The sequence below is a fragment of the Hirundo rustica genome, chromosome 30, assembly GCF_015227805.2.
Source record: "Hirundo rustica isolate bHirRus1 chromosome 30, bHirRus1.pri.v3, whole genome shotgun sequence".
Classification (NCBI taxonomy): domain Eukaryota; kingdom Metazoa; phylum Chordata; class Aves; order Passeriformes; family Hirundinidae; genus Hirundo; species Hirundo rustica.
Window position 1 is genome coordinate 723,820 of NC_053479.1, and position 27,395 is coordinate 751,214.

General features: G+C 57.4%; 1 protein-coding gene across 1 annotated transcript in view; it reads left to right on the plus strand.

Annotated features, from left to right (window-relative positions):
- Nucleotides 1-27,084, plus strand: part of ATF7 (activating transcription factor 7) — a 35,391-nt gene extending 8,307 nt beyond the window's left edge. The window contains exons 2-5 of the mRNA XM_058423790.1: nucleotides 3,638-3,695; nucleotides 24,017-24,113; nucleotides 26,535-26,653; nucleotides 27,004-27,084. Of these exons, the coding sequence (XP_058279773.1) occupies nucleotides 3,648-3,695; nucleotides 24,017-24,113; nucleotides 26,535-26,653; nucleotides 27,004-27,084 (345 nt within the window). The 5' untranslated portion in view covers nucleotides 3,638-3,647. The remainder of the gene's footprint in view (nucleotides 1-3,637; nucleotides 3,696-24,016; nucleotides 24,114-26,534; nucleotides 26,654-27,003) is intronic.
- Nucleotides 27,085-27,395: the final 311 nt, after the last annotated feature.

The following is a 27,395-nucleotide window of genomic DNA, read 5'->3' on the forward strand; positions in this document are numbered from 1 at the left end:
TTGAAACATTCCCAGTGCAGTTCCCAGTGTAATTCCAGTGCATTCCTGGTGCAATTCCCAGTGCGTTCCCAGACCTGCAGTGCCCCATGGAGTGTTGGGCACCAGCATTCCTGCAGCAGGAGTCACGTGCCAGGACAACAATAGAGCCTTTTATTTTTAGAGCATTCCCAGCCCGGCTCTGTCCCCAGCATCCAGCAGAGTTGAGGTCCAGGGAGTTCCTTCCATCTTCACGCTGAGGTTTAAGGAAAAGGTGATTTTAATTTTTTTTTTTGCTGTTTTGTGGTTTTTTTTTTTTCCATGGGGATTTGAGGAGCCCGAGCGGTTTGCAGCTGGCCGCAGGAGTGTGGGAGCCCCCAGGGGTGAAGGGCCAGCTGCTCCTGACTTTGGCAAATCAGGAGGGACCCAGATTCCCAAATCCTGGCCTCAGACGCTTCCAGCCTCAGCTGCTTCTGTAATCCAGCCGGAGCAGCCCCAGGGAGCGTCCCCAAGACAAAACCTGATCCCAGAAAGCCAAAGCCAGCCCGGAGCCTGGGTGTGACCCTCCCGTGTCACCAGGCTGTCCCCAGCCACAAATCCCCTCCTCTGCAGAGCTCAGATCAGGGATGTGGAGGGAAAAGCTCCAGAAGTGCCGAGGGGCCTTTGGAAACCTCATCCTGCTCCTCCTGCCCTTCTTCCCAACCCGTTTCCGAGCGGGATTTCTCTGCTGGGGACAGCCCGTGGGGGCAGGCTGCGCTGTCATCGCTGTCCTTGAGGCGTGGAGGGGCTGATTCCTTCCCAGGGACCCCCAGCATTCCCCCTGGGAATGTTACTGCTGCTGTTGATGGCTTTGGGAGCACGGCTGGGAGCGCTCGGCTTCGTGGGCCGTGGGCACAGCAGCAGCTGGGCTGGCAGGACTCAGCTGGGGATTGCTGGGAGTTTGGGCAATCGAGGGGAGAAACCAGCTCAGCCCAGGGTGAGCAGGGGCTCCGAGGGGCAGGGAATGTTCTGGTTTTCCATGGATCCTGGGCAGCCTCTCCTCTGCTCCGGCTCCTGCACCAAGAGCCCTTTGAGGCGGGTGAAGCTCAGACTGATTTCAGAGAGGCACTGCTTTGGGGAGGAGGTAAAACTGCTGCAGGAAAGGTGGGAAGGAGATCCCGAGGGATCAGTGATCCTGTGGGTGTCTGGAACCATGGCAGGTGCTCAGCTCCTGCTCTGTGCTCTGGCTGCAGGAAAGGTGGGAAGGAGATCCCGAGGGATCAGTGATCCCGTGGGTGTCTGGAACCACGGCAGGTGCTCAGCTCCTGCTCTGTTCTGGGCTCTGGAGCAGCTCTGGCTGCAGGAAGGGCTCCGAGGGGCTGGGACAGCCCGTGGGTGTCATTCCCAGCCAGCCCAGATGATCTCTGTGGGTCAGGAGGGGGAAGATTCCCCACCCAAGCCTGGTTTGGGTGAGAATTCCCCCCCTGAAGCTGCCCCAGAGCTGTCAGTGCTGCGTGGCCGATCTGTCTGAGCGTTTCCTCCTCGCCCGGCCGTGTCCAGCGTGCTCAAACCCATCAGGGCAGTGAATTATCGTCCCAGGGCTGCCGGAAGGGGGACGGGAGCGAGCTCCAGCGTCCAATCAGCTCCTCACCCGGCCTCTTCCCCAGGACAGGATTTATGGAAGGAATTTATCCCGGCTAAATGTGACATAAATCTGGGCACAGGGAAGCTTTGGCCTCTCCTGGCCAAACTCCTCCTGCCCTGCCGGGGGTGACAGCGCTGAGTGTCCCCAGCTGGGAGCTCTGCCTGGAGGGGGATTCCCTCTGGGATCCTCGAGGTCCTGGAGTGTCCTACCTGTGTCCCCACCCACAGTTCTGGTGTCCCCTCAAGGTTTGGGCAGGATTTGCCATCCCTGCTGTCCGGAGCTGCTGCTGTCCCCTGCTCTGTCACCTCCCGTGTCACTTCTGGGCATTTCTGGGGCTCTTCCTGATGTTTGGGTGCCTTTGTTGGGCCGGGCTTTGGCTGCCAGCCCGTGCCACTGGTGACAGGGACATTTATCCCCATTCCTGTGGGTGACAGGGACATTTATCCCCATTCCTGCTTGCACAGCCCCCGGAGTTTGGCTCCATAAATCCAGCCCCAAATCCAGCCCAGCGCCGCTGATCTCTGCCTCCCGTCTCTGCGGGATCACGGCTCCTCTCTCGTCACCCTTCAGCTCTCGCTGCCGTGGGGAGGGGAGGGAATTCACCTCCTGCAGTAGAAAAATCCCCAGTTCTGTTCACTTTAAAGCAGCTCATTGATTCCCTTCGAGGGGAGCAGGAGGGGCCGCTCCTGCCTCTCCCCCTGCCGCATTCTTGGAGCTCTTTCTCACACAGCTCCTAAAAATACCGACCCTAAGAGCTGCAAGTGCAAAAACCCTCCTGCCCCCGGTGCCGGGTCCCTTCCTGGCATTCCAGCATCTCCCAGCTGGGAGCAGGAGGAGCTGCATCCCCCCCTGGAGCAGCCCCCCGAGGGGAGAACATTTGCTTTATTACAGCTTTTTTAAAATCCAGCTGTATAAAATATCAGGGGGTGGAGGGAGTTATTCCTCGAGTTCCGAGACCGAGGGGCGGGGGGGGGGGGGAGGGCTTTACTTTATTTACTCTTATTTTTTATTAATGAGAACAGCTTCACTTGTAGCATAATAGGAGTGAGTGTTTTGTTATCCTTGGCTGTAATCCGTGATAAACTGCCCCTGCCATCAGCCTTGTAGTTTACCCACTGGGGAGCCCGATTATTGCCTTGTAAAACGGAGCACCACTCCTATAATCCCTTAATTAATTAAATGACAAATTTTAGTTCTCTCCCATTGAAAATATAACCGGTGCGGAGAGAGGGCCTTGGATTTATTTGATGGCTGCTCGCTTGCACTCTGTTTTCCCGTGGATTGCCACTGTCCCTGCTGATTTGTGGGGGTGTGTGTGTGGCAGGGGGGGATTCCAGGGCTGGCTTTGGGGGATCCCTGGGGATCCCAGGATATTCCCCCATCCCCTAAATGCCGAGGGAGGGCGGATGGGGCGGGTTTGGCGCTTGTCCCCCACCTCGCAGGAGGTGACCCCGAGCTGCAGGAGCTCCCTCTGGGTGATGGGGCAGCCCAGGGAAGCTCCCACACCTTTCCAGGTTCCCTTCCAGCTGTAAAATCCCACCCAGTCCCTCCCGAATCCCAAACCCGGGGCTGGGATAATTCCCACCCCGGGGCACTGATAAATTCCAGCCCAGCAGAGGGGCAGCTCCCGCTGGTGCTGGGGGGATTTTTGGGGCTGTTTAAGGATGTTTTGGGCTGTTAAAGGATTTTGGGTGCTGTTCAGGGATTTTTGGGGGCTGTTTAAAGATGTTTTGGGCTGTTTAAGGATATTTGGGTGCTGTTCAGGGATGTTTTGGGCTGTTTAATGATTTTAGGGGCTGTCAAAGGATGTTTTGGGGCTGTTTAAGGATGTTTTGGGCTGTTTAATGATTTTGGGTGCTGTTCAGGGATTTTTGGGGGCTGTTTAAAGATGTTTTGGGCTGTTTAAGGATATTTGGGTGCTGTTCAGGGATGTTTTGGGCTGTTTAATGATTTTAGGGGCTGTCAAAGGATGTTTTGGGTGCTGTTCAGGGGTTTTTGGGGCTGTTTAAGGATCTCTCTGTGCTCTCTGCTCCCCAGGTGCTGAAGGATGGGTGACGACCGGCCCTTCGTGTGCAGCGCCCCGGGCTGCGGACAGGTTCGGCCTGCTTTGCCTTTGGGGTTGGGCTTTCCTGGTTTTCCAGGTTTAATGGGATTTGGGGCTGGTTTATCCCAGAGCTCTCCCAGCCGCCGTTCCACGGGATCCAGGGAGGAGAGCAGAGCCGGGATCTGCGGGGTGCAAATCCTGCCTGGGGGCTCTCACCCCACCTCACGGGGTGCCTGGGCCTCCCCTGGGCCTGGCCCCTCATCCCACACCCCTGCAGGGCCAGGAGGCTCCCGAGTTCCCCCTCTGGAGCAGCTGGGAATGTGACAGGTGATGGGTAAATGCTCCCCAAAATGCTATTTTGGGACGGGCTTTCTTCCCGTCGTGAGCTTCTCCTCCCTGCGGAGTTTCCTGGGATGAGAGAGGTGGAGGAGGCTCATCCTCCTCCAGTCACAGCTTCCCGTTCTGTTTTCCTTTAATTTCCAGGGAAAATGGTGCTCCCATCCCGTTTTCCTTTAATTTCTAGGGAAAACTCTGCTGTCCCAAAGCTGAGCTCGGGGCCTCTCTGGCACTTGGCACTGGGAGGAACTGGGAAATCATGGAATTGCTGCTGGGGCTTATTTACTGGGATCTGCTGGAAGCTGGGGGATCCTGGAATTCCTGCTGGTTGAGTGGGAGCTGCTGGAAGTTGGGGGATCCTGGAATTCCTGCTGATTTACTGGGAGCTGCTGGAAGCTGGGGGATCCTGGAATTCCTGCTGGTTTACTGGGATTTGCTGGAAGCTAGGGCTGTCCTGGGAGTGCAGATCCCAGCAGGATTTGGGGTTGTCTGTTCTGAAGCACCGGGATCTCAAAATGCCTTTTTTGGGGGAATTGTGGCTCTGAGTCAGACCCTAAGGGATGTGCTCACCCCGCTTTCGTGGCTGGGATTGGTTTGGGATGGGTTTGGGAATGACAATCCATCCCAAGGACCCTGTGTGTGTCCGGCTCCTCAGTTTATTTCACGCCTTCCTGCCTCCCGTGGGGTTTACCCGGCATTGAGGGAATTCTGCATCCCCAGAGAGCGTCCTGTGAGGGATCTGTGCTGTTGTTTCTTTTTACAGCACAGAAATGGGTCAAACCCCTCACCTGGGAACTCCTGGGGGCTCCAAAACCCACATATTTAGGGTTTCCCATCTCTCTGGTCACTGTGGCAGGAGCCTCACCAAATCCTTCCCTCCTTCCTTGCAGGTGAACTTCCTGTGTTTGGCTTTTTTTTTTTTTTTTTTCTCCTTTCTTTCTTTCTTTTCTTTTTTTTTTTTTTTTTGGGGAGGCTGCTTTTTATCTGAAACTTCTTTGCCTGTGAAATTGTGCAGGCCATTTATAAAATGTATTAGCCGTGTTTGAGCACTTAATGGTGTGAGCCCTTCAATCACACGGCCTTAAAATCGCCTTCAAACAAGCAATTAAGGCAAACAACAATGTATTTAAATTTAATCTCCCACAATCTCCCACAAATGACATATAAAGGTGGCTGCTTCCTCCTCTGGCTGTTCCAGCCTGCTGCTTATGGGTAATTCCGACAATTCTTCATGTTAATATGGAAATGCTGGAATCCTGGCAATTCCGGGCGGGGTGATTCATGGGGATCCAGCCTGACCTCGTGCACGCTTTGCTTTTTCCCGAACGTCCTTCAGGGCGCAGCGGGGACGTGGGGATCCGGCCCAGCCCCACGGGCAGCACTTCCAGGGGTGGGAGCTCCCCACAGCCCTGCCCCGGGTGGTTTTGGAGGCAGGGAGGGAAAGCGGGGCTGATCTCCGGGCTGGGGATGGGGTTTGGGTCTGTTTGTAGGGCTGGGGATCCTCCCTGTGGAATTCCAGGTGTTTGCTGGATCATCCCTTAAACCCCACGGAGTTCTGAGCCTGTCCCTGTAAATCCCAAAGGAATTGTGGTTCTGTGTGCTGGGGACAGGTTCAGGTTGGTTTGTAGGGCTGGGGATCCTCCCTGTGTGTTGGAATTCTGGAAGCCTGGATCTGGGGATCCAGGTGTTTGCTGGATCATCCCTTAAACCCCACGGAGCTCTGAGCCTGTCCCTGTAAATCCCAAAGGAACTGTGGTTCTGTGTGCTGGGAATGGGTTCAGGTTGATTTGTAGGGCTGGGAATCCTCCCTGTGGAATTCCAGGTGTTTGCTGGATCATCCCTCAAAGCCCCACGGAGCTCTGAGCCTGTCCCTGTAAATCCCAGGCTCTCACCTGTGGTTCTTTGTCCTGTACCTGTCCTGGGAAAGGGTTCAGGTCGGTTTGTAGGGCTGGGGATCCTCCCTGTGGAATCCCAGATGTTTTCCTGGATCATCCCTTGAAGCCCCACGGAGCTCCCAGTGTAAATCCCAGTGTCCTCCCGTGGGTTTCTGCACCTGAGCTCGGCCCTGGAGGTGTGAGAGCCTTGCCAAGCCTTGCTCAGCCCTTAGGCCCCGTCCTGAGCCGGTCCTGGCTGGGCTGAGCTTTGCTGGGCCTTGGGCTGAGTGGGGTCCTTGGGCTGAGCACGGCTGGGAGCTCTGGGAGCGAGGATAAATCTGGGCTGGGGCAGTGGGACAAGGAGCCCAGTCCCTTTCCTGCTCCCCAGAATCCGGGATCGGCCTCCTCCAGCATTCCCAGGGATGGGAAGAGGAGAGGGAACGGCAGAACCAAACCGAGCTCTGTGAGCCCGGCACTGACTCCCACTCTTGTGTAACGTCAAAAATCAAATTATTTCGCTTTCATTTCACTCTTTGCCCCAGCAGCTGCTTCCTTCCCTCCGTAGCCGACACAGCCCCGCCTTTTATGCCTTAAACCCGTTTTTCCTCCTGGTTTTGCTCCCAATTTTTCCCTGTTTCCGTGCAGGAGGAGCTGCTGAGGGCGCCCAGAATAGCCGTGCAGCTCCGTGCCCGCGCCGCCGGGCGCTGTGAACGCCGTAAACATGTTTGGGGTTGCCAGGGCTGCAGGGTGGGGTGTTATTTTGGGATGCTCCCGGCTGTCCCTGGCCAGCAGCGGGGCCGGGGTGGCACAGCTGACTCGGGACGCGCCGCCGATGCTGCCGCAAAGATCCCGCCCAAGGTCGAGCGCCCGCAGCCTTCCCCGCAAGGACAGGTGGAGAATTTCCCCTTCGCCTTCTCTCTGAGCCCAGGGAATGGGGCTGTTCCTGCCCCTGGAATGCCCCTGCGAGGCGGAGAGGGGTGCCTGCAGCCAGGATTTCCTGGTGAAATGATCTGGGTGCTGCCGATCACCCTCCAGAGGCCGGAATTCATCCCTGCGAGGGCTGGGAGCGCTCCTGAGCTTTGGGGGACAGCCCCACCTGGTTAATTAGGGAGTTAAACCCTCAGGTCTGAGGGAATCTGTTAATTAGGGAGTTAAACCCTCAGGTCTGAGGGAATCTGGACACTGGGAGCGTTCCCGAGGTCTGGGCAGGAGGACAGCTCCACCTGGGTTAGCGTGAGGGAATTTGAGGGAATTTGGGCGCTGTTGTTGGAATTGGGAGGGGTTCCCCAGCTCTGTGCAGTGGGACAGCTCCACCTCATTAATTAGGGAATTAGCTGGCTCATTAAGGCACCCAGATCCCGGCTCTGGAGCTGGGGGGGCTTCAGCTGCTGCTTCAGGAGCCACAGGGAAGTTTCTCCATGTCTGGTTCCATCTCTCCCTGTGGAAAACGGCCCCAAACCCCCTGCAGCACCCAGCAGATGCCAACCCTGAAGTCCTGGGGGCTCTCCAGAGCATCCCCCTGGAGGAATCTCCTCGTTGGAGAAACTGTCGGGCCACCCCTGCTGCCCAAACCAGCGGCAGGAGTGCGATATTCGATATATTTACCAGGGAGCGCGACTTCCCCAGCCCTGCCCTCCCTCCCTGCGCAGCATTTCCCTTTTACAAGGCACACAAATCATCCGTCCTGATTCCAGAGCCCCAGTTATCCAGGCCATTTCCTCAGACAATCGTTTGCTTTTTAAACCCCCCTTAATTTACCAATTTATTCCCCCTAAACCCTTGCTCGGAGGTGCCGCTTTGTGCAGCGTTCAGGAAACGCCGAGCCCAGAACTTTTCACGAGGCCAGAAAATGATTTTTTTTTTCCTTTTCCCCCCCCGCCCTCTCCTTGCCGGTTTATTGTATCCTCTTATCTTGTCATATAATAGAAATAATGTTTATGGCGTCGAGGCCTCAGCATCACTTGGCATTTAACCAACCTCAAAAGCAGTTTATTGCTTTGTATACTCTGCTGCCATGGCCATTATCCCTTAAATCTCTATTGCCCAGTAATGGATGAGGCCCCAAACAGCTCCTGCCATGGCCTGAGCTGGGCTTTGGGCCTTGGAGGATCCAAACCAAAGCGGATTATTCCCTTTACAGGGTGTGCAGAGGGGGAAAATCGACCTTTACCCTTGCCCAGGCAAGCATGGGGCTCACCCTGCCACCACTGCGGCTGTGGGGTGGCACCACGGGGTATCCCTGCGGCCATGGCTGCTCCGGTGTTTCCAGCCCGGGATTCCCAGTTTGGGATTCTCGCTTTGGGATTCCCAGTTTGGGATTTCCATTTTTGGATTCCCAGTTTGGGGTTCTCACTTTGGGATTCCCAGTTTGGGATTCCCAGTTTGGGATTCCCAGCCGTGGCACCCGAGCTGTGCCTGCTGTGCCCGGCCCCAGGGCCGATCCTGCCCCTGGAGCAGATCAGGTTGTTCCAGAGGAGCTGCTGCGGTGGGAAAAGGCAGCAAAGGAGGGAGGCGGGAGCGGGCAGGGTTTGAGGGGCCGGTGCCATCCCAGAGCCTGCTTTGTCCTTCTCCCTTCCAGCCCCAGGCACGGCATTCCCAGCCTGGCAGGTGCCAGGGGCCACCTGGAGCCCAGGGGTGTCCCAGCTCCCCTGGGAGTGCTGCAGGTGAGGAGCAAACCCTCGGGCTCTGCTCCTGAGGCTGGGGAAGGGCAGCAGCACCAACTCTGGATGAATTCCCCGGCGGTTCAGGGAGCGCAGCTGGCACGGGAGCAGCCGAGCTGTGGCACCCTGCCCTGCAGCAGGAGCCGTCCCTGGCCCGGCACCGGCCTTGGGCACAGCTCGGGGTGCTGCTCCCGAGGAATTCCAGCTCCTGCCAGCCCCTGGGAGCCTTTGGGAATCTGAGCCTTCCCCTGAGGAGCCTGTGGGATGGGGCTGCTCTTCAGAGCTGGGGCTTCACCGTGGTGGCACCTGGGACTGCCCCTCCAGGGTTATGGGGTGCACGCCTGTCAGAGCTCGGGGACACCACGGTGACCAGGACACTGTGATGAGGGGGACACCACGGTGAGGGGGACACCATTGTGACCAGGACACTGTGATGAGGGGGACACCACGGTGAGGGGGACACCATTGTGACCAGGACACTGTGATGAGGGGGACACCACGGTGAGGGGGACACTGCAGTGCTGGTCTCAGCTTCAGGACACCACAGCTCTTTGGGGCTGGACGCTCCGTGTCACCAGGGTCCAGGCACACGTCTGGGTGTCCCAGGAGCAGCTCCCACCCCAGCCTCAGCCCTGCAGGCGCCCCAGCAGTGCCAAACCTCCCCCCAGGAGCCGCAGAGTCCCTCCCTGCACCGGCCGAGCGTCAACACAGAAACCACGGAATCCGACGATGGAGAAGGGATAAAATGATGCTCCCCTTTGCTCCCCTTTGAGGGAATGCAGGTTCCCAGAGGGATGAATGCAGGATCCCAAAGGGGATGAATACATGATCCCCAAGGGAATGAATGCAGGATCCCTGAGGGATGAATGCAGGATCCCAAAGGGGATGAATACATGATCCCCAAGGGAATGAATGCAGGATCCCAAAGGGAATGAATGCAGGTTCCCTGAGGGAATGAATGCAGGATCCCAAAGGGGATGAATACATGATCCCCAAGGGAATGAATGCAGGATCCCAAAGGGAATGAATGCAGGATCCCCTGAGGGAATGAATGCAGGATCTCCAAGGGAATGAATGCACAGTCCCAAAGGGAATGAATGCAGGATCCCAGAGGGAATGAATGCAGGATCCCAGAGGGAATGAATGCAGGATCCCAGAGGGAATGAATGCAGGATCCCAAAGGGGATGAATGCAGGATCCCAAAGGGGATGAATGCAGGTTCCCTGAGGGAATGAATGCAGGATCCCAAAGGGGATGAATGCAGGATCCCAGAGGGAATGAATGCAGGATCCCAGAGGGAATGAATGCAGGATCCCAGAGGGAATGAATGCAGGATCCCAGAGGGATGAATGCAGGTTCCCAGAGGGATGGATGCAGTTCCCAGAGGGATGAATGCACAATCCCCAAGGGAATGAATGCACAATCCCCAAGGGAATGCAGGTTCCCAGAGGGATGGATGCAGTTCCCAGAGAGATGAATGCGGGATCCCAGAGGGAATGAATGCAGGATCCCCAAGGGAATGCAGGTTCCCTGAGGGATGGATGCAGTTCCCAGAGGGATGAATGCGGGATCCCAGAGGGAATGAATGCAGGTTCCCTGAGGGATGGATGCAGTTCCCAGAGGGATGAATGCGGGATCCCAGAGGGAATGAATGCAGGATCCCCAAGGGAATGAATGCAGGATCCCTGAGGGATGGATGCAGGTTCCCAGAGGGATGGATGCAGTTCCCAGAGGGAATGAATGCACGATCCCCAAGGGAATGCAGGTTCCCAGAGTGCATCACTGACAGCAGCTGCAGCCCCTGCACCGAGCAGCAGCTGCTGCACGGCTCCAGCCTCGCAGGCTCCGCGTGCACGCGGGGCTGGCTCCGGGAGCTCTCGGGCTGTTGGCAGGAAAAGGAGGGAATTAATTTGAGCCGTAACTCCTGGACTGTCAGCAGAGCCCAGTGATCTCCCCCACCTCTCGCCGAAGGTATTTTTGGAGGTGGGGAGGGGGAAGGCTAATTTTGAATAATAATAAGCTTGAGAAGGCATCTGAAACCAGTAAACGTTTATTTTTTACACTCCTATAACTTAAAAACGGCCAAACCAATTTAAACCAAATTGGATAATAAAAAATATTGCTCCTAGGCTGAGCCCCTGTTTGCCAAGTTCCAGCCTAGAATGAATTTTTATGGCCAAATTATAAACCCCCTAGAAATGAAGGTTTAAAATGGAAATGTTGACAGACCTTTAACTACAAAAGCACCGTAATAGAACTTCTTTTTTTCTAAAATGGCCGGTTTAAAATATAATTAAGACTTAAATATTATTTAATAGCAGCGTTTCCTGTAAGTTAAAATCTTTGTCATTCCTCTGGCTGGGATTCCTTGGCAGTTCTTGGCAGCGCTGCGCAGCACGTGTGTGCCACACAGCCAGGGCTGACAGCAGTCCCAAAATGGCCCGGAGCCGGGAATGAGCCGGGAATGAGCTGGGAATGAGCCTGGATGTGTCTGGATGAGCTGGGAACGAGCCGGGATCAGGCTGGAAGCTCCTGGAAGCTCCTGCCGCAGTGTCCTTGCAGGAAAGGCTTTTCTGCTGCAGAGCCCGCTCAGGCTTCTCCCTGCTCCCTTCCCGAGGGAAGTGCTGGCATTGGGGTGACGCTGGCATTGGGGTGACGCTGGCATTGAGGTGACACTGGCATTGAGGTGACACTGGCCCTGGGGTGGCTCTGGCGTTGGGGTGATGCTGATATTGAGGTGACACTGAAGTGGCTCTGACATTGGGGTGACATTGGCATTGAGGCGACACTGGCATTGGGGTGACGCTGACATTGAGGTGACACTGAAGTAGCTCTGGCATTGGGGTGACACTGGTCCCGGGGTGACACTGGCATTGAGGTGACACTGGCTCCAGGGTGGCTCTGGTATTGAGGTGACACTGGCATTGGGGTGACACTGGCCCTGGGGTGACACTGGCATTGGGGTGACACTGGCCCTGGGGTGGCACTGGCATTGGGCTGACATTGGCATTGAGGTGGCACTGGTCCCGGGGTGACACTGACATTGGGGTGACACTGACATTAGGGTGGCACTCCCGTGAACATCCCAGCCCCGGATTCCTGCGCGTTCCTCAGGATTTCGGATTCGTCCTGGTGCCCCTTGAGCCGGGTTTGGCGCTCCTCAGACTCCGCCGGCTTTCTCCTGAGCTCGGTTTCTGATTTATTCGGGGTTCGTATTTTCTCCTGAGCCTCGCTGTTCCCGGTCTCCACCTCCCGCAGCAGCAGCGGGGAATGAGGAGGGCGGGTTTCTCATTTTTGGGAACGCGCTCAGGGCTGCAGAAATCCCCCCCGGAGGAGCTCGGCCGTGCCCTCTCAGGTTCCTTCTCCTTTGGATTTAGAGGCTCTCACACCCGCCGAGTTTCTGCTGGGAGCGAAGGGAGCGGAGCCAAGTCCTCACCTGGAGCTCCTGCTCTGTCCCAGAAATGCAAATTGCGCTGCCAGGAGCTGAGCCAGGCTCCGGGGGGAGCAGAAATCTCCTCTGAACCTGAGCTGGAGCCTGAGCGCGGCTCCCAGCCGGGCCTGGGTTTCTCCCAGAGCTGCAGAACCTGCACGTTTCTCCCTAAAACCCACGGGAATGGGGCTGGGGGCTGCTTGGCCAGGGAGGGAGGGGTCCCCAAGTGCCACCAAACCCCGAGGGTTGGAGCTTTCCCTCCCTGCTCCCAGCTGCGAGTGTTTTCCTGGCACCCGCAGTATTTCCCGGTGTTAACGCCGGTCTTTCGGAGTCAAGGCTGTTCGGTTTTGAAGCCCCGCTCGCTCCCCTGCCTGCTGCTCTGAGACAATTGTAAATCCTTTTTATTTTACTGGGAGAACAAATCACTTAACTCCTCGGAGCAGCAGCTCTGACAAAGACCTCGTTATCGGCATCATGGATATATCCCAGAATCAGCACCGCAGCGGGGATAGGGCTGGAGAGGAAAAGGATTTATCCAGCCCTCCGAAAGGTGCCTGAGCTTGCAGGATTTTCTGTAAACTTCTTGTCTAAAACCCAGCCAAGCTGTCGCTTCACTTTAAAATAACCCCGGGCTGGAGGTGGGGGAATGTGCCGGGGTTTTATCCCTTCCCCGGTGCTGTGGAAAGGGATCTGTGGGCTGGAGAGGGACGGGAATGTTTCCCTTTCACCCCGCCCTGTGCCCTGGATTTTTTATTTAACACCCAAATAAATGATCGGGCTTTGATTCACGAGCCGCTTCCCCCTCGGGCCCAGCCCAGCCCGGCAGCCAAAATCTCCCTTTTCCTCCCTTTTCCTCCCTTTTCCTCCCTTTTCCTCCCCAGGACTTGGCTTTGTGGGCTAGCAGCCAGAATCTCCCCTTTTTTCCTCCCCTTTTTTTCTCCCCTTTTTTTTTCTCCCCTTTTTTTCTCCCCTTTTTTTCTCCCCTTTTTTTCCTCCCCTTTTTTTCTCCCCTTTTTTTTTCTCCCCTTTTTTTCCTCCCCTTTTTCCTCCCCTTTTTCCTCTCTTTTTTCTCCCTTTTTCCTCCCTTTTTTCTCCCTTTTTTCCTCCTTTTTTCCTCCTTTTTTCTTCCTTTTTCCCTCCCTTTTCCCTCCCTTTTCCTCCCGAGGATTTGGCTCTGTGTGCTGGCAGCGGCCGCTCCGCCCCTCTGCGGCAGCCGCGGATCCATTGGGAATAACCGGGAATAACCGGGGATACCGGGAACAACCGGGAACGTTGCAGACGAACAGGACACAGCGTGTCCTGAGCGCCAGGGGCGCAGCAATGTTGGGAGCAGGGTGAAAATCCACCTTTAATTCCCTGTATTTCCAGAGAAACGTGTCGGGTTTTTACCTTCGGGGTTGTTGTTTTGTTTTGTTTTATTTTGGGTGGGTTTTTTCCTGATTTTCTCCCTCCGTTTCTCGCCGCTTTGTTTTGTGCGCGAGCCTCGCTCCGGGCCGGGTTTGGGGTCACGTTTGGGGTCCATAAAGGGCTGGAGGGCAGTGAGATGGATGCTCCAGGCTGGGGCTGCTCAGCAAAGAGACAAAACCCCCCCCACACACCTTTGGGGCTTTTCCTTAAAGACCAGAGCACGGGCTCAATTTTTGGGCAAAGCCGTTCCCGGTGAGCGGCAGAAACGAGAACCTCGGGGTGGGAGAGGCTGAGCCGGGCTCATCCCTCCCCTCTGGAGCCTCCCTAAATCTCGTTTAACACCTGCTCCAGCACCACGCCTTCCCAGCGCTCGGCCCAGCTGTTGTGCTCAAGTCATTCCTTTTTTTTTTTTCCCCTTAATTTTTTTTTTTTTTAATACGTCGGATTAAAACAATCGAAACGTGAAAGCCTTTAAAATTCCCCCTGGGAATAAAGATGCAGACAATAAGGAATGGTGAGAGCCTGGGTCGGGCTGGGGGGGGGCTCTGCGGCAGCGCACAAAGAAGAGCTGCGAGAGGAGCCGGAGAATTCCCTGCTCCCTTCGGGGTTTATAAACCGGGAACGTGACGGGGCTGCGGCTCCAGGCGGGGCTGGGTGGGCAGGGAGGGGTTTGTGGTCATCCAGGAATTCCGAGCATCGCCCCCGGCTGCTGGAACCCCTTCGGTGCCGGCTGCAGGCGAGCGGGGAGCGGCTCCGTCTGAAAATCCCAGTATTTGTGAGAATAAACACCCAAAGGAGCGGCTCCGTCTGAAAATCCCAGTATTTGTGAGAATAAACACCCAGAGGAGCGGCTCCGTCTGAAAATCCCAGTATTTGTGAGAATAAACACCCAGAGGAGCGGCTCCATCTGAAAATCCCAGTGTTTGTGACAATAAACACCCAAAGGAGCAGCTCCATCTGAATATTCCCATATTTTGTGAGAATAAACACCCAGAGGAGCGGCTCCATCGGAAAATCCCAGTGTTTGTGACAATAAACACCCAAAGGAGCAGCTCCATCCGAAAATTCCCATATTTTGTGAGAATAAACACCCAGAGGAGCAGCTCCATCTGAATATTCCCATATTTTGTGAGAATAAACACCCAGAGGAGCAGCTCCATCTGAATATTCCCATTTTTTGTGAGAATAAACACCCAGAGGAGCGCTTGGGGTGATCCAAGGCTGGGATGGAGTGAGCCGATGATCCCGTGATGGTTTTTCCCTCCCCTTCCCTTCCTGCCTCACCTGCTGCCACCTGGCACCTGCAGAGTCAGGGAATGAGCCTTTCCCGGTGCCCTGCAGTGCCAGGGATTTGGGAATGAGCCTTTCCCGGTGCCCTGCAGTGCCAGGGATTTGGGAATGAGCCTTTCCCGGTGCCCTGCAGTGCCCAGGACTCAGCCCTGAGCTCTCCCTGCCCTGCAGCACCGCTGCAGTTCCCTCCTTCCCCTGCTCCCAAGCCAGCCCGCTCATTCCCCACGCCGGGAATCGGGGAATTCTCCCCGGCTCGTGGCTCTGGGGCCGGACCAGACAGTTCCTGCTCGTGGTTTGGTGCTGAAGCCTCTGGTTCCTCTCCTTGCCAGGGGCTCGGGGCTGCTGCTGCAGATCCCCCACGTCCGCAGAGCTCCGGAGGAGAATCCCAATGCCTTTTGCTCCCTGTGAGATTTTATTACCTGCAGCCCGAAGCGTGGGCAGGAGAAAACGGCTCAGGCCCCCTAAGGACGGGGATTTTGGTGACCTTGGCTTTGTGTTTCCACATCACTGAATCAGCACCTCGCCGTGGGCTGTGGGGGAAGCTGCCGGGAGAGGTTTATCCGGGCGCTGGAGGGTTTTATCCGCTCGCTTTTACCCGGGGCTGCAGGTGGGAGGGTTTGGGGGCGGCCAGGACGTGATCGGGGAGCGAAGTGCGGCTGCAGGCTCCAGCTTCTGCCGGGAATTCTGTGGGGATCGTGTCAGTGTTTGCTCCCCGAGCCTGATCCCGTCACGGGCTGGGCTCAAACCTCCCGGGGCGAGTCACAGGAAAAAAAACGGGATAAAGGGAAGGAGCCTCTGGCACAAAAACCTGACCCCGCCGGCTGGGGAAGCTGAGCAGCCTCTGAAAACCCACTGCAGGCGGTTTTGAGGGAAGAAAGAGGGATCCAGGAGCTGCGGGATGGAGTCAGGCATGGGAGTGTGCCGGGAGAAATCATAAATCTCCGGGGAGAAGAGGGTCACTGAGAACCTCATCAGGGTGGGAGCAGCAGCTCCGCGTTAATGTGCCCATAAATCCCCGTTCCGATAAAACAGGTGGCTCTTCCGAGAGGCAAAAAGAGGCAAACGCCGATTTTTTTTTTTAATTTTTTTTTTTTCTGCTGCTGCTGCTGCTGCTGCTCTCCTTTTTTAAAAGCTTTAATTACCGCAGTGCTGACGGCTGGGCGCAGGCAGGAGCCGGGAATGCGGCTGGATGTGGGAAGCAGGGAAGGGAGCTGCAGGTTGGCCAAAATCTCCAGGGGAAAAAAAAACCCCACAAAAACGAGTTTTTATCCGGGGAAATGGACGGCGTTGGTGGAAAATTCCTGGTGCTTCGGTGCTGGGGATGAGGAGGATTAAGGGAACTGCAGGGTGGGAAATGGAGCTCTGGGAAAAGGTCTGGGATGGACAGGACTCGTTCCCTGGGAATGGGCAGGGCCTGGCCTGGGACACTTCAGGGATAAAACACCCGGGCAGCCCCTGGGGTTCCTGCAGCTCGTCCCCAAAGCACCCACCAACCTCAGTTTGCCCCCCCTGTTCTGTCCCCATCCCCACCCTCCAGGAATTCCCCCTCCCCTTTTTTGGGGTGTTTTTAACCCCGGGCACCTCTGGATCCACGGAATCTGCCCTTCCCTGCGGCTTTTTCCCTCCGTGCCACCGTTAGAGGGGACAAACCCCAAACTTCTGAGCGGCTTCAATTCTCTTTGCGTTTGACCTGCTGCCCTTCCCAGGCAGCTGCTGCTGCTGCTGGAGCTTCCCCAGGAGATAAATCCACAAAAAAACCCCTTTTCCAGGCGATAAAGCCATCAGCGGAGCCTCGCGCTCCGTGAATGGGTGGGCACGTTCCCAATACTGCGCTGAATTGAAGGAAATCACCATTCCAGGGCCTTAAAAAGCTGAATGGGGCCGTGGCATCCTCCGTGTGATTGTGGTGCCGTTCCAAGGTCAAGGCTGAGTCACGCCGGCGCTTCCAGCCCGGCACGGGCACGGCCGGATCCCCTCGGAGCCGACTTTGGTGTCAGGGTTGGTTTTGGGGTCGTTTTAGGGTCGTTTTTTTGGGGGGAGCTCTGAGACAGTGGTGGGTTGGGGGGTGCGTGGGGACAGGAGCCCCCCTCCAGCAGCCCTGGGGAGGGGCTGGAGCGTCCCTGCCCAGCCTGGGGCTCGTTCTGGGGTAAATCCGGGACGGAGCTGCTCCCACGGCGCCGCCCAAACCCCTTGTCCTGCCACAGCTCTCCCAAATCCACCAGAGGCACCCCCAGCCCGGCCTCCGGCTCTGTTGTGCCTCAGTTTCCCTTTCCTCCGGTGCCAGGGCTCCCTGGGCTGTGAGGCTCTGCCCCCAGCCCCGATTCCCACGGAATTCCAGGCCTGGCAGGGAGCGGGGACTGGAGCAGCTCATCCCAGGTGCCACCTGCGGCCAAAGCCTCTCCTGGCCCTGGCCCCTCTCCAGGGGCGTTTCCCAACCCCTCCCAGGGCACGGAGACGCGGCAAAGTCATCGTCCACGGCTCGGAGTCGGTTATTTTTACATTTCCATTCTTGTTTCAGGGACTGAGCTTCCTGTTAGGCTTTTGCTTGCACTCCATAAACCCTCCCCCATTTGTTTGTTTGTTTGTTTGTTTGTTTGTTTGCTGGGGGATCAAACTTTGGGAAAAGCTCCTGGATTATCCCTTCAGGAGCTGTCGGGTGTCCAGGACAGGGGGGTGAGCACAGAGGCCGCAGCGAGAGCTGAAGCCGCAGAGAGGGATTTGATTTTATTGTTATTTCTTTCTCTTTTTTCCTACCCTTTCTTTTCCACCAGCAGCTGCCGTGGCTCTCTCTGCGCACCAGCAGCGCTCCCTGAAAACCCGGCAGCAATTTTAATTCCCCATTTCCCTCCTGCAACGGCCGCTCTTTGCCTTCGGGCACGGCCCGGAGCCGAACGCGGCGCTGGTCCCGGATCCGGGCGGGAAAAGGCCTTGGCTGGGTTGGGTTGGGTTCCCGCTGAAGGACGGAGCCTTTCCCGTTTTATGGGCGCTGTCTGCCGGCGGGCCGGGATTGATGGCTGGCCAAGGTGACCCCGAGGAGCCGCGGCGCTGCCGGGCCCGAGCCGGGCTGGGGCCGTGATTCACGCCCGGAGCCGTCCCGGGGGATGCTCCGGGCCCGGCTCTGGAGCCGCTGCTCCCCTCGCTCACGCCGTTAATTACCGCGGGGCCGCTGCTGCGGCAGCGCTAATTAACACCCGGCTGTTAATCACCCGCGCTCCCGTGGAAAGGGAGACGGGATTTCGGAGTGGTGCGGGGATTTCGGAGTGGTGCGGGGATTTCGGAATGGTGCGGGGATTTTGGAATGGTGCGGGGATTTTGGAATGGTGCGGGGATTTTGGAATGGTGCGGGGATTTTGGAATGGTGCGGGGATTTCGGAATGGTGCAGGGATTTTGGAATGGTGCAGCGTGCGGAGAGCGGGGATGGCGGCATTCCCGGGACCTGCCTCGGGCTGTGTCCTGGTGCGGAGTATGGAGATCCATCCCGAGGGGTTTGGGATCAGTTCTGTGGGATGGATTCATCCCACTGGGGTTTGGGGATCAGCTCTGTGGAATGGATCCATCCCGAGGGGTTTGGGATCAGTTCTGTGGGATGGATCCATCCCGAGGGGTTTGGGATCAGTTCTGTGGGATGAATCCATCCCCACAGGGTTTGGAGATCCATTCCCTGGGATGGGCTCCATCCCTCCGGGCTGTGTCAGTGCCGTAGGAAATTCAGGAGCCACTTGGGGTGTGTATCCCTGGAATCGCAGCCTGGAGGGAACTGGGCTGATTCCAGTTGTATCCCTGTAACCCCAAGGAGGGAACTGGGCTGATTCCAGCTCCTCCCGTAGGGACTGTGCTGTGCCCAGGGCGCTGCTCCCACCCAGGTGCTCCTTCCCAAAGCCTCGGATTTGGTGGTGAGAGGTTAAATCCCGCCGGGATAACACCGTGCCGAAATTCAAGGGGAAAATAAAAGAGCAGGACGTGGAATGCGGAGTTGGTGGAGGGTTTTCCCCGGACGTCCTTGGCTCCTCACGTTCTCAGCCAGATGGTTTCTTGCCCCCCCTGCCCAAACACCTGCATTCCAGGAGGGGCCCGTGCCTGAGAAGCCCTTTGGGATAAGCGGAGCCATAGAAATGTAAATTAAATTATTTACCTGCTCCCAATTAAATGCTCTGCCCTTCTGGCCAAGGAGGGTGGGATGTGATGGGATGGGATGGGATGGGATTGGATTGGATGGGATGGGATGGGATGGGATGTGCTCCAGAACCCGCTTAGCTCTTTGTGTAAATTGCGGGGAACTTTGGGGGAGTACCTACAAAAGAAAAAAATTCTCTGAGCAAAGAAGAAAAGGGAAGAAAATCCCAATTTTGGTGCTTTGTTTTTTCTGTGGGGCTGCTGGGCCGGGGATTCCTCACCCAGCGCTGCCCGGAGTTTCATTATTATTCTGATTCCTCCCCCTTTTTTTTTTTTTTAACACAAGGAAGGACCCGGAATCAATCACGGGGCGGGAGGGAGCAGCGTTTTAAAGGGCAAGGCAGAGCCACGGGGTCCCTGGAGCCGCCAGAGCCAAAAAGAACATTTCAGGGATTAAATGTCGCTGCATTTTTAGCTGGGGGCAGCTGCAAGGGGGGAAAACGGCTCAAAACGCCCCCAGGGCTCCTTCCTGGAGCCGGCAGGAATTGGGGCAGGAACTGGGGCAGGAATTGGGGCAGGAATTGGCTCGGGAAAGGCTGGGAAAGGCTGGGGCTGCTCGGGGTTTCACATCCCGGTGTGGAGCAGGATCCGTCCCCGCTGCGGCAGGGCTGCAGGGAGCAGAGGGGGGAGTCACCTCTCCCAGCCTTTCCTCTCCTCCAGCTTTTCCCTGGATTGTGGAACACCCCGAGCTCTCCAAGCGCAGTTCCTGGCCTGGTTTTCCTCCCTGAGCTGATCCTTGCAAAGCTTCCCCCCCTTTCTCCTCCATCCTGTCGTTCCAGGAGCGCTCGGAGACCTCGGTGCCACGGTGGGAAACAACCCCCAGCTTCCCAGGGCGGCTCCGAGCTCTTCTGGAAGCTTCTGGGCACCACCGGGGCCCCTCCAGCTCCCAAACCTTTGCCTCGTGTCTGCTGTGTGTGCTGGAACAGGACGATTTGTCCGTGTGGTGTTGGGTCCTCCCAAAGCAAGGCGTCTCTGCGGCTCCCCCCTCATCCCGACTCCCCCTTCCCCGTGGAAATGGGCCTGGGATAATTGCCGTGGTCCCCCCGGCCTGTGCAGCCGTGAATCATCGGAATCGCTCGGAATCGCTCGGAATCGGGGCACTTTAGGCACATTAGTGAATTAATCCGTGCAGGCGGCGAGGGAATTATCCCTGCATCGCTCAGCTGGGACGCGGAGCCGGGCCCCGAGCCAGCAGCGGGGTCACGTCGCTCACCCTGGGACAGCCACCCTGTCCCCTGGCTGGGGGGACCCCCTGAGCCCCCCTGAGCCCCCCTGGGACCCCCTGAGCCCCCCTGCACTGTGCCCAGCGAGCAGGGAGCGGCTGCGCAGCCTGGAAACGGGCTGGGAATGTCTGTGCAACCTGGCAATCCATCGAGTCCGGGGATGGGAGCGGGGCTGGGAGCAGGGAGGAAGGGCTGGGATGAGCCGGGAGGTCCAAACCCCCCACCCTGGGCCTGAGGATGCCGTGTCCCAGGAGAGCCAGGCAGAGCCCGGGATATCCTCCCGGCCTGTGGGGAGTGCAGGGCTGGATTCTGGAGGTGAAACCCAAACCCAAAGGGCGGCAGATTTTAAAGGCGGTGACTTTGAGCTCTTCCTGCTGCTCTCCTCTGTGTCCCTGTGCCCAGGGTGTCTCCATCCCTGTGTCCAGGGTGTCCCTGTGCCCAGGGTGTCTCCGTCCCTGTGCCCAGGGTGTCTCCATCCCTGTGCCCAGGGTGTCCCTGTGTCCATGGTGTCCCTGTGCCCACGGTGTCCCTGTGTCCATGGTGTCCCTGTGTCCAGGGTGTCCCCGTGTCCAGGGTGTCTCCATCCCTGTGTCCATGGTGTCCCTGTGTCCAGGGTGTCCCCGTGTCCATGGTGTCTCCATCCCCGTGCCCAGGGTGTCTCCAGCGCGAGTCACGCTCGGAGCAGTGGCTCAGCCTCCCCTCGTGCTGACAGCTCGTTAATTCCGCTCGTTAATTCCGCCCGTGATGAGCGTGGGGAGGCAGCGCTGGCCGCCAGCCCCCCCTCAGCACTCCCGGCCGTTCCTCGGGGAATCGTGGCTCGGTGCCGGGCTCTGGACAAGGTGAAAATCCAGCTGGAGCTGCTCCTGCTGCAGGATTCCCCCACCCTGGGCATCACCTGAGCCCCCTCTGCGCCGAACGCGGCTCCTCCAAAAACCGGGACGGCCCCTGAGCGCCCAGCCCCGTGTTCCTGGTGTGAAACTGCTGGAGAAATCCCCTCCAGCCTGCCCGGGCTCCAGCAGGAACCTTTGTGTGCCGTTAATTCGGGATTTTATTGAGCACATCTGTCCCCGGAGCTGTCCCAGCCCCTCGGGTGCCCAGCCCAGGCCCTCGGAGCTGTTTGCTCCCAAAAACCTGCGGCACCCCCGGCTTTGTCCAGCCCTCCGCGGTGCCCCGGCGCCGGGGAGGGAAAAATCTCGAATTTGGGGCTGCAGGAGGCAGCTCCAGCCCGGGGAAACCCCGAGGGCCAGCTGGCAGCTCGCTCACCCTTGCTGCCGTCCCTCGCCCCAAAGACTTTACAGCCAACATCTTCTTTTTAATTCCGACACCCGCAAAATAGCAGCTGAAATAACCCTGCTGTATGTCAGCTGCTGATGGAAGGAGATTAAATATTAAAGCTGGTGCTGCGGCTTTAACTCATTCCATTTTTTTTTCCCTATTCTTCCCCCCTCCTCTCCCCCCTCTGCTTCCCCTCTCTGTGTAAAATGACATGATTTAGAACCCAAGTGCCAGACTCAGCCTCTGGCTTTCGGCGTTTGGAAATGTGTGCAGAAAGATATATTGTGTCTGTGAGCATTTCTGCGCAGGGAAGGGAGAGAGCTCCCGAGCTGTGAGCCCACATAAAGATGTTAAATAGAGCTGTAACGCGCGCCCGGCGCACCGAAAGTGCCGGGGAAAAAAAAAAAAAAAATTAGGGGGGGAAAAAAAAAATCCGGCAATGAAGGAAAATGAAAGATTAAAATAAACCCGGCGTTGGCGGGAGAGAAGACACGACCCTGCTCTGCACCTCTTCCCTCCCTGACCTAAAAATCCCATTTCTTTAGCACAAAACGGAGGCGGGAGAATTGGGAATTTTCTTATTTTTTTTATTTTTTTTTTTCCCCCCCTCTCTCCTCCGTCTCAGGTGTTCAGATTCCCGACGCCGCCCGCCTGCTAAATATTCATCCCAACCCCGCACAAAACCCTCGGCTCGCCCCGTCCCAGCAGGGTCCCAACCGCCGGCAGCCAAATTCCATAAACCCCGGGGATTTTGGGGCCAAACCCGGGGAAGCTGTGGGTGGAAGCTGTGGGTGGAAGCTGTGGGTGGAAGCTGTGGGTGGAAGCTGTGGGTGTCCCTGGCCCTGCAGACGATCCTTCCCCGCTCTCATTCCCTTTGTTTCGGGGCCGGGGTCTGTAAAAGCTCCCGCACAAAAAGGATTTGATTTGTCGATGTGGCCGGGCAGGAGCAGAGCGGCGGCATCGGGAGCTGCGGGGAGGCAAAAAAGAGCCCCAGATGAGGCAGATTTTGGCCAGAGGGACGAGAAATTTTATTTATTTCGGGTTTATTTAAGGTTTAGTTGCGGAGCGGAGCTGCGAGAGACGGAGCTCAGTCACCTCCTGGAGCTCCGCAGGCAGAAAAAACCTCCTGGCTTTTCTCGCAGCAGCTCTGATTTCCCTAAAGCTGAGCCCAAATCACGGGCGGCTGCCGAAGCAGCTTGTGAGCAGTGAGGGGCTCTGTGTGTAACTCCTCTGTGTGCAACCTGTGTGTAACCTCTGTGTGTAACCTCTGTGTGCAACCTGTGTGCAACCTGTGTGTGTAACCTCTGTGTGTAACCTGTGTGTGTAACCTGTGTGTAACCTGTGTGTGTCACCCCTGTGTGTGCAACCTGTGTGTGTAACCTGTGTGTGTAACCTGTGTGTGCAACCTGTGTGCAACCTGTGTGTGTAACCTGTGTGCAACCCCTGTGTGTCACCCCTGTGTGTAACCCCCATATATAACCTGTGTGTGCAACTCGTGTGTGTAACCTCTGTGTGTAACCTGTGTGTAACCTGTGTGTAACCCCCTCGTCCCTGAGCCAAGGGGAAGGGGCTGGGCTGGATGGGCACCGTGTCTTGGTGTCCCCTGTCACTGAGGGACTGTCCCCTGCCATTGAGGGACTGTCCCCTGTCACCGAGGGACTGTCCCCTGTCACTGTAGGACTGTCCCCTGCCATTGAGGGACTGTCCCCTGCCATTGAGGGACCGTCCCCTGCCATTGAGGGACTGTCCCCTGCCATTGAGGGACTGTCCCCTGCCATTGAGGGACCGTCCCCCGTCCCCCGGCTCTGCTCATCTCACAAATCTCCGATTTATTTCCGAAAGCAGCGGAGCCGTTTCTGCCGGGCGCGGGTGTCGCTCGAGCACCCCCCAGGCTCGGGGGGATCTGGGTGGGTTTGGGTCGGCACGGAGGGGCAGGAAGGGGCAGGAAGGGGCAGGAATTGCGCCGCCGCTCTGCCGCTGCTCCGCTGCTGCAGCGCATTTCTCGAAGCAGCCGGTGCTGCTGGGCGCGTGAAAGCGCTGCGGAGGAGAGGAGCCGTGCCCCGGCCCCGTTTGTCGCAGTCTATTAGGAGAGACGCAATCCATCCTGGGCTTTATGGGGCTGTGCTTTAACCCCGTCCCTGCCTCGCTCCCCTCTCCTCAGCCCTGCCTTTGTCTGCCTTTCCCGGCCCCAAAGCCAGCCCCAGAGCCTGGGGTGGGGTTTTTTTTACCCTCCCCAAAGGCTCCCTGAGGGATGGGGCTGATCCTGCAGGTGGAATTTCGCTGGGGGGGGTTTGTGGTGTGGGAGATGTTCCCCCTCCCGCACGGCCGCTGCGTCCTCGCTCCGCAAAAAACTCCGCAGCTGGATCTCGCCCCACGCAGGAAAAGTTGCCCCAGTTGCACCCCAATTCCCCTCTTCCTCATCCGGCAACGAAGTGGGAATTCTGGAATTTGGGATTTCCGTGCGTTTCCATCAGCTGCAGCCGCCGCCTCGCTGCATCAAACCCAAACCCCGGATTATTAAAAATCCTTGCCCCCCACCATCCAGAGCCTCATGTAAAAGCTTTTTTTCCCCTCTTTTCCCCCCGGGCTCCCACATCCCTGCCCCGTTCCCTGCAGCCGCCTCTCCCCCCTCGCCCTGGGCGGGACGGGCCCGTAAAACACAGGACGCATTTATTCCCCATTTTCTAAATTGTTTCGTTTCAGAGGTTCACAAACGAGGACCACCTGGCGGTTCATAAACACAAGCATGAGATGACATTGAAATTCGGCCCCGCTCGCACCGACTCCGTCATCATCGCAGGTATGTGCCCGGCCAGCGCCCCGCAAGATTGATGCCAGGGACCAGATGCACTGCAAAACCCATAAAACCTCCTGTGATCTGCATTTAATCAGGGCGAAAGGAAAGCCAGAGGCTTCCAAGTTCTTTCTTTTTTTTTTTTTTTTTTTTTTTTTTTTTTTTTTTATGGTAGTATCAGGTTTTGTGGCGTTGGGGGGGTGGTGGTTTTTTTTTAATTTTTTTTTAAATTTTTTTTTTTTTTAAGCTCTCGCCCTTTTTTTATTAAAGGCTGGAGGATTTATGGCCAGGAGGGCTTTCACGTCTCTGCGTGTGCTTTGAGGACGATGAACCGAACCTGACAGAGCAGCTTCCCCTCTCAGCCCAGGTGTCGATTTTCCCGAGCTTTTTGGGAAGCTGCAGTTAATAAATTAAAAAAAACAACAACCCATGGAGCCCCAGCCGGGAGCTCGCGCAGCACCTGGGCCGTGCAGGGAAAAACCCCAAACCCCTCAGATCTCGGTCTGGCACCTTCCAGAGTCCCTCCCGTCCCTTTTGTGCGGCTGCTGGGTGCCGAGGCCGCGCTTCCCGAGGGATTTGTAAGGGAGAACAAAGCTGCTGCGGCAGCCTGGCGCCTTCCTCCCCGCTCCCCCGCAGCCCAGACCCGGGGCTGAGGCGGGGGATGAGGATTCACCTGGTTCCTGAAGGGTTTGGAGACAATTTGTGGCCGTGGGTGGGTGAGCTGGTTCCCGGCGGGATCGTTCCGTGCGGCAGGAGCTGCCGGGAGCTGGGATTGCTCAGGAGCAGCGCGAGGGTCAGCGCCGCTGGATCCCTTCTGGGCAGATCAGGAACGGGGCTGTGGGGCAGAAATGGGGCCAGAGCCCCACCCCGATCCCCCCACGGCTCCCAGAGCCAGGATTCCTCTCCCTGGAAAAGCGTCAGGGGATGAGAGACCGGAGGAGCGCAGGAACAAGGTCACCTCTGACACTCAGGGGCTGCTCTGGGGTGGAACACAAAAAACCCCAAACAAACCCAATTTATTCCTGGCCCCAGTTAAACCCAATTTATCCCTGGTCAGTTCAGGACCAGTTAAACCCAATTTATCCCTGTTTGGTTCAGGACCAGCTAAACCCCAAACAAACCCAATTTATCCCTGGTCAGTTCAGGAGCAGTTAAACCCCAAACAAACCCAATTTATCCCTGGTCAGTTCAGGAGCAGCTGAACCCCAAACAAACCCCAATTTATCCCCCCAAACCTGTCGCTGCCTGACACAGCCTGGGGGTGTGAGGGCTGTAAAAACCCTGCTGGCTCGGAGCACTGAGATCCGGGGCCGTTATTGCCCGGAATTCCATCCGTGCCGGGGTTTTTCCAGCCACCATTTTGTCTCTGGGATTTCTCCCGAGGCCGGGAGCAGGAGCAGGACCCGGCTGAGCCGAGGAGGGTGACGAGGAGCCCTTGTGGCAGCGGGGGCCGGGGTTTTTATGGGTTTTTACGGGGACGGGCGCTGGCGGCGCGGGGCAGGAGCCGCGGCGGGGCCGGGCTTTGTTTGTGGAAATCTCTGCGGCTCGGGAGGGCAATGCCGAGCGCAGAACGATCCCAAAAGAGCCCTGAGAGCTGTTAAAGCCCTGGAAAAACAACCTCCTGCGGAGAGATTTGGTTGATGGAGTTGCTGGGTTTTATGGATTGGGATCTGGGGGGAAGCAAAGGGTGCCCAGAGGGGGATTTTGCTTCCGTGGCAAACGCAGCGCAGGGAGGCCGTGGAGTCGGGCTGAGCCATCCCAGGGAAGCTCTTTGTGCTGGAAAATCCCGGTGTTTTCCTGCGGGATGGATCCTTTGGTGTGATTCCCGGCGGGATTGGGGGCTGCCTGGAGCAGGGAGGGTTCCTTGTGCTTTATGGGCTGGGCGATGGCCGGACTGGCCACGGCTCCACGTGTTCTCCAGGGGATTGGGAACGGCTCCGGGCTTGGGAAGAGTGGCACAGGGAGGGGAGAATTCCCAGGGAATGGCTCCGGGATTGGGAATGGTTTTGGGATCCAGGGCCGGGAGCATTCCCAGGGAATGGCCCCAGGATTGGGAATGGCTCTGGGATCCGGGGCTGGCGCAGGGAGGGGAGAGGCTCTGCCCGGCCCTGGGGCTGCTCCCTTCCCGTGCTCTCCCCTCTCATCCCTCCCTGTGTCTGTGATCTCAGGGACATCAAACTCCCCATTTTCCCTCCTTGTCCAGCTGAGGACGGGGCACAACCCCGGGCTGGGAGGGACGGGAATTCCACAGCCGGGAATTCCCAGGAATCCTCTTGCTCCAATGACTGTCCCCGTGCCAAGGTGTCACTTGCTGTCCCCAGGGTGACGCCCTCATTCCCCAGGGCTCCCCACTGAAGGGCTGGGGTGGGTAAAATCCCCTTTTTTGGCCTCTCCCTGACCAATTCTCGGTGTTCCAACCCGAACCAGATCAGACCCCGACCCCGACTCGGTTCCTGAAGAACTGTGAGGAGGTGGGACTCTTCAACGAGCTGGCCAGCTCCTTCGAGCACGAGTTCAAGAAAGCTGCTGAGGATGATGAGAAAAAGGCAAGGGGCTGTGGCGGCACTGGGAGCACTGGGAGGGACTGGGCAGCGCTCCTGTGGACGGGCACCTCGCGTTCGCTTCGGCTGCTTTTCCCCCTCATCTGCAGAGAGCAGATTCAACGCTTCGTTATTCCTTTGGCTTTTCGCTTCGAACAAAAAAGAAAAAAAAATAAAAGGGGAGAGGGGAGGAAAATAGAGAAGGGGAATATCCAAAACACCCCAGAGCTCGGGAAGGAGCTGCCGGGAGCACCCGGGATGGGAGCACAAACCCTCGGTGGGGCCGGGACTGCTCCTGGGAAGGGCTGGGTGGAAAAGAGCAGCTTTCCCTAACAAAGAGCTCTCTGCTCCGCCAGCGCCATCGATCCCGGCTGCCCCCGCAGCCCGGCGAGCGCCAGGGGCTGAAGGACAACGGGATCTCATCAGAAAGCAGCTAATTAAGGACATTTCCAGCCCCCCTCGCCCCCTCCCTGGGCTCGGAGCAGCAGCAGATGCGAGCCGGGCTCTCAGCCTGGCACATACATTTACTAAATTGATGTATGTCCGTACATACGCTCGCAGTCAGCGGCGCTGCTCGGAAATAAACTGCGGGAGCCGAGCCGCGTAAATCTTCCCGAGATGGGGAACGGAGGAATTCAGAATTAAAACTGAAACCTGGCTTCCCACCCGCTCTTTCCACCCCCCCCTCCCCTTCTCGCCAATAACGGGCTCTTTAAACCGAAATTGATCTCTCTCATTGGTATGCGGC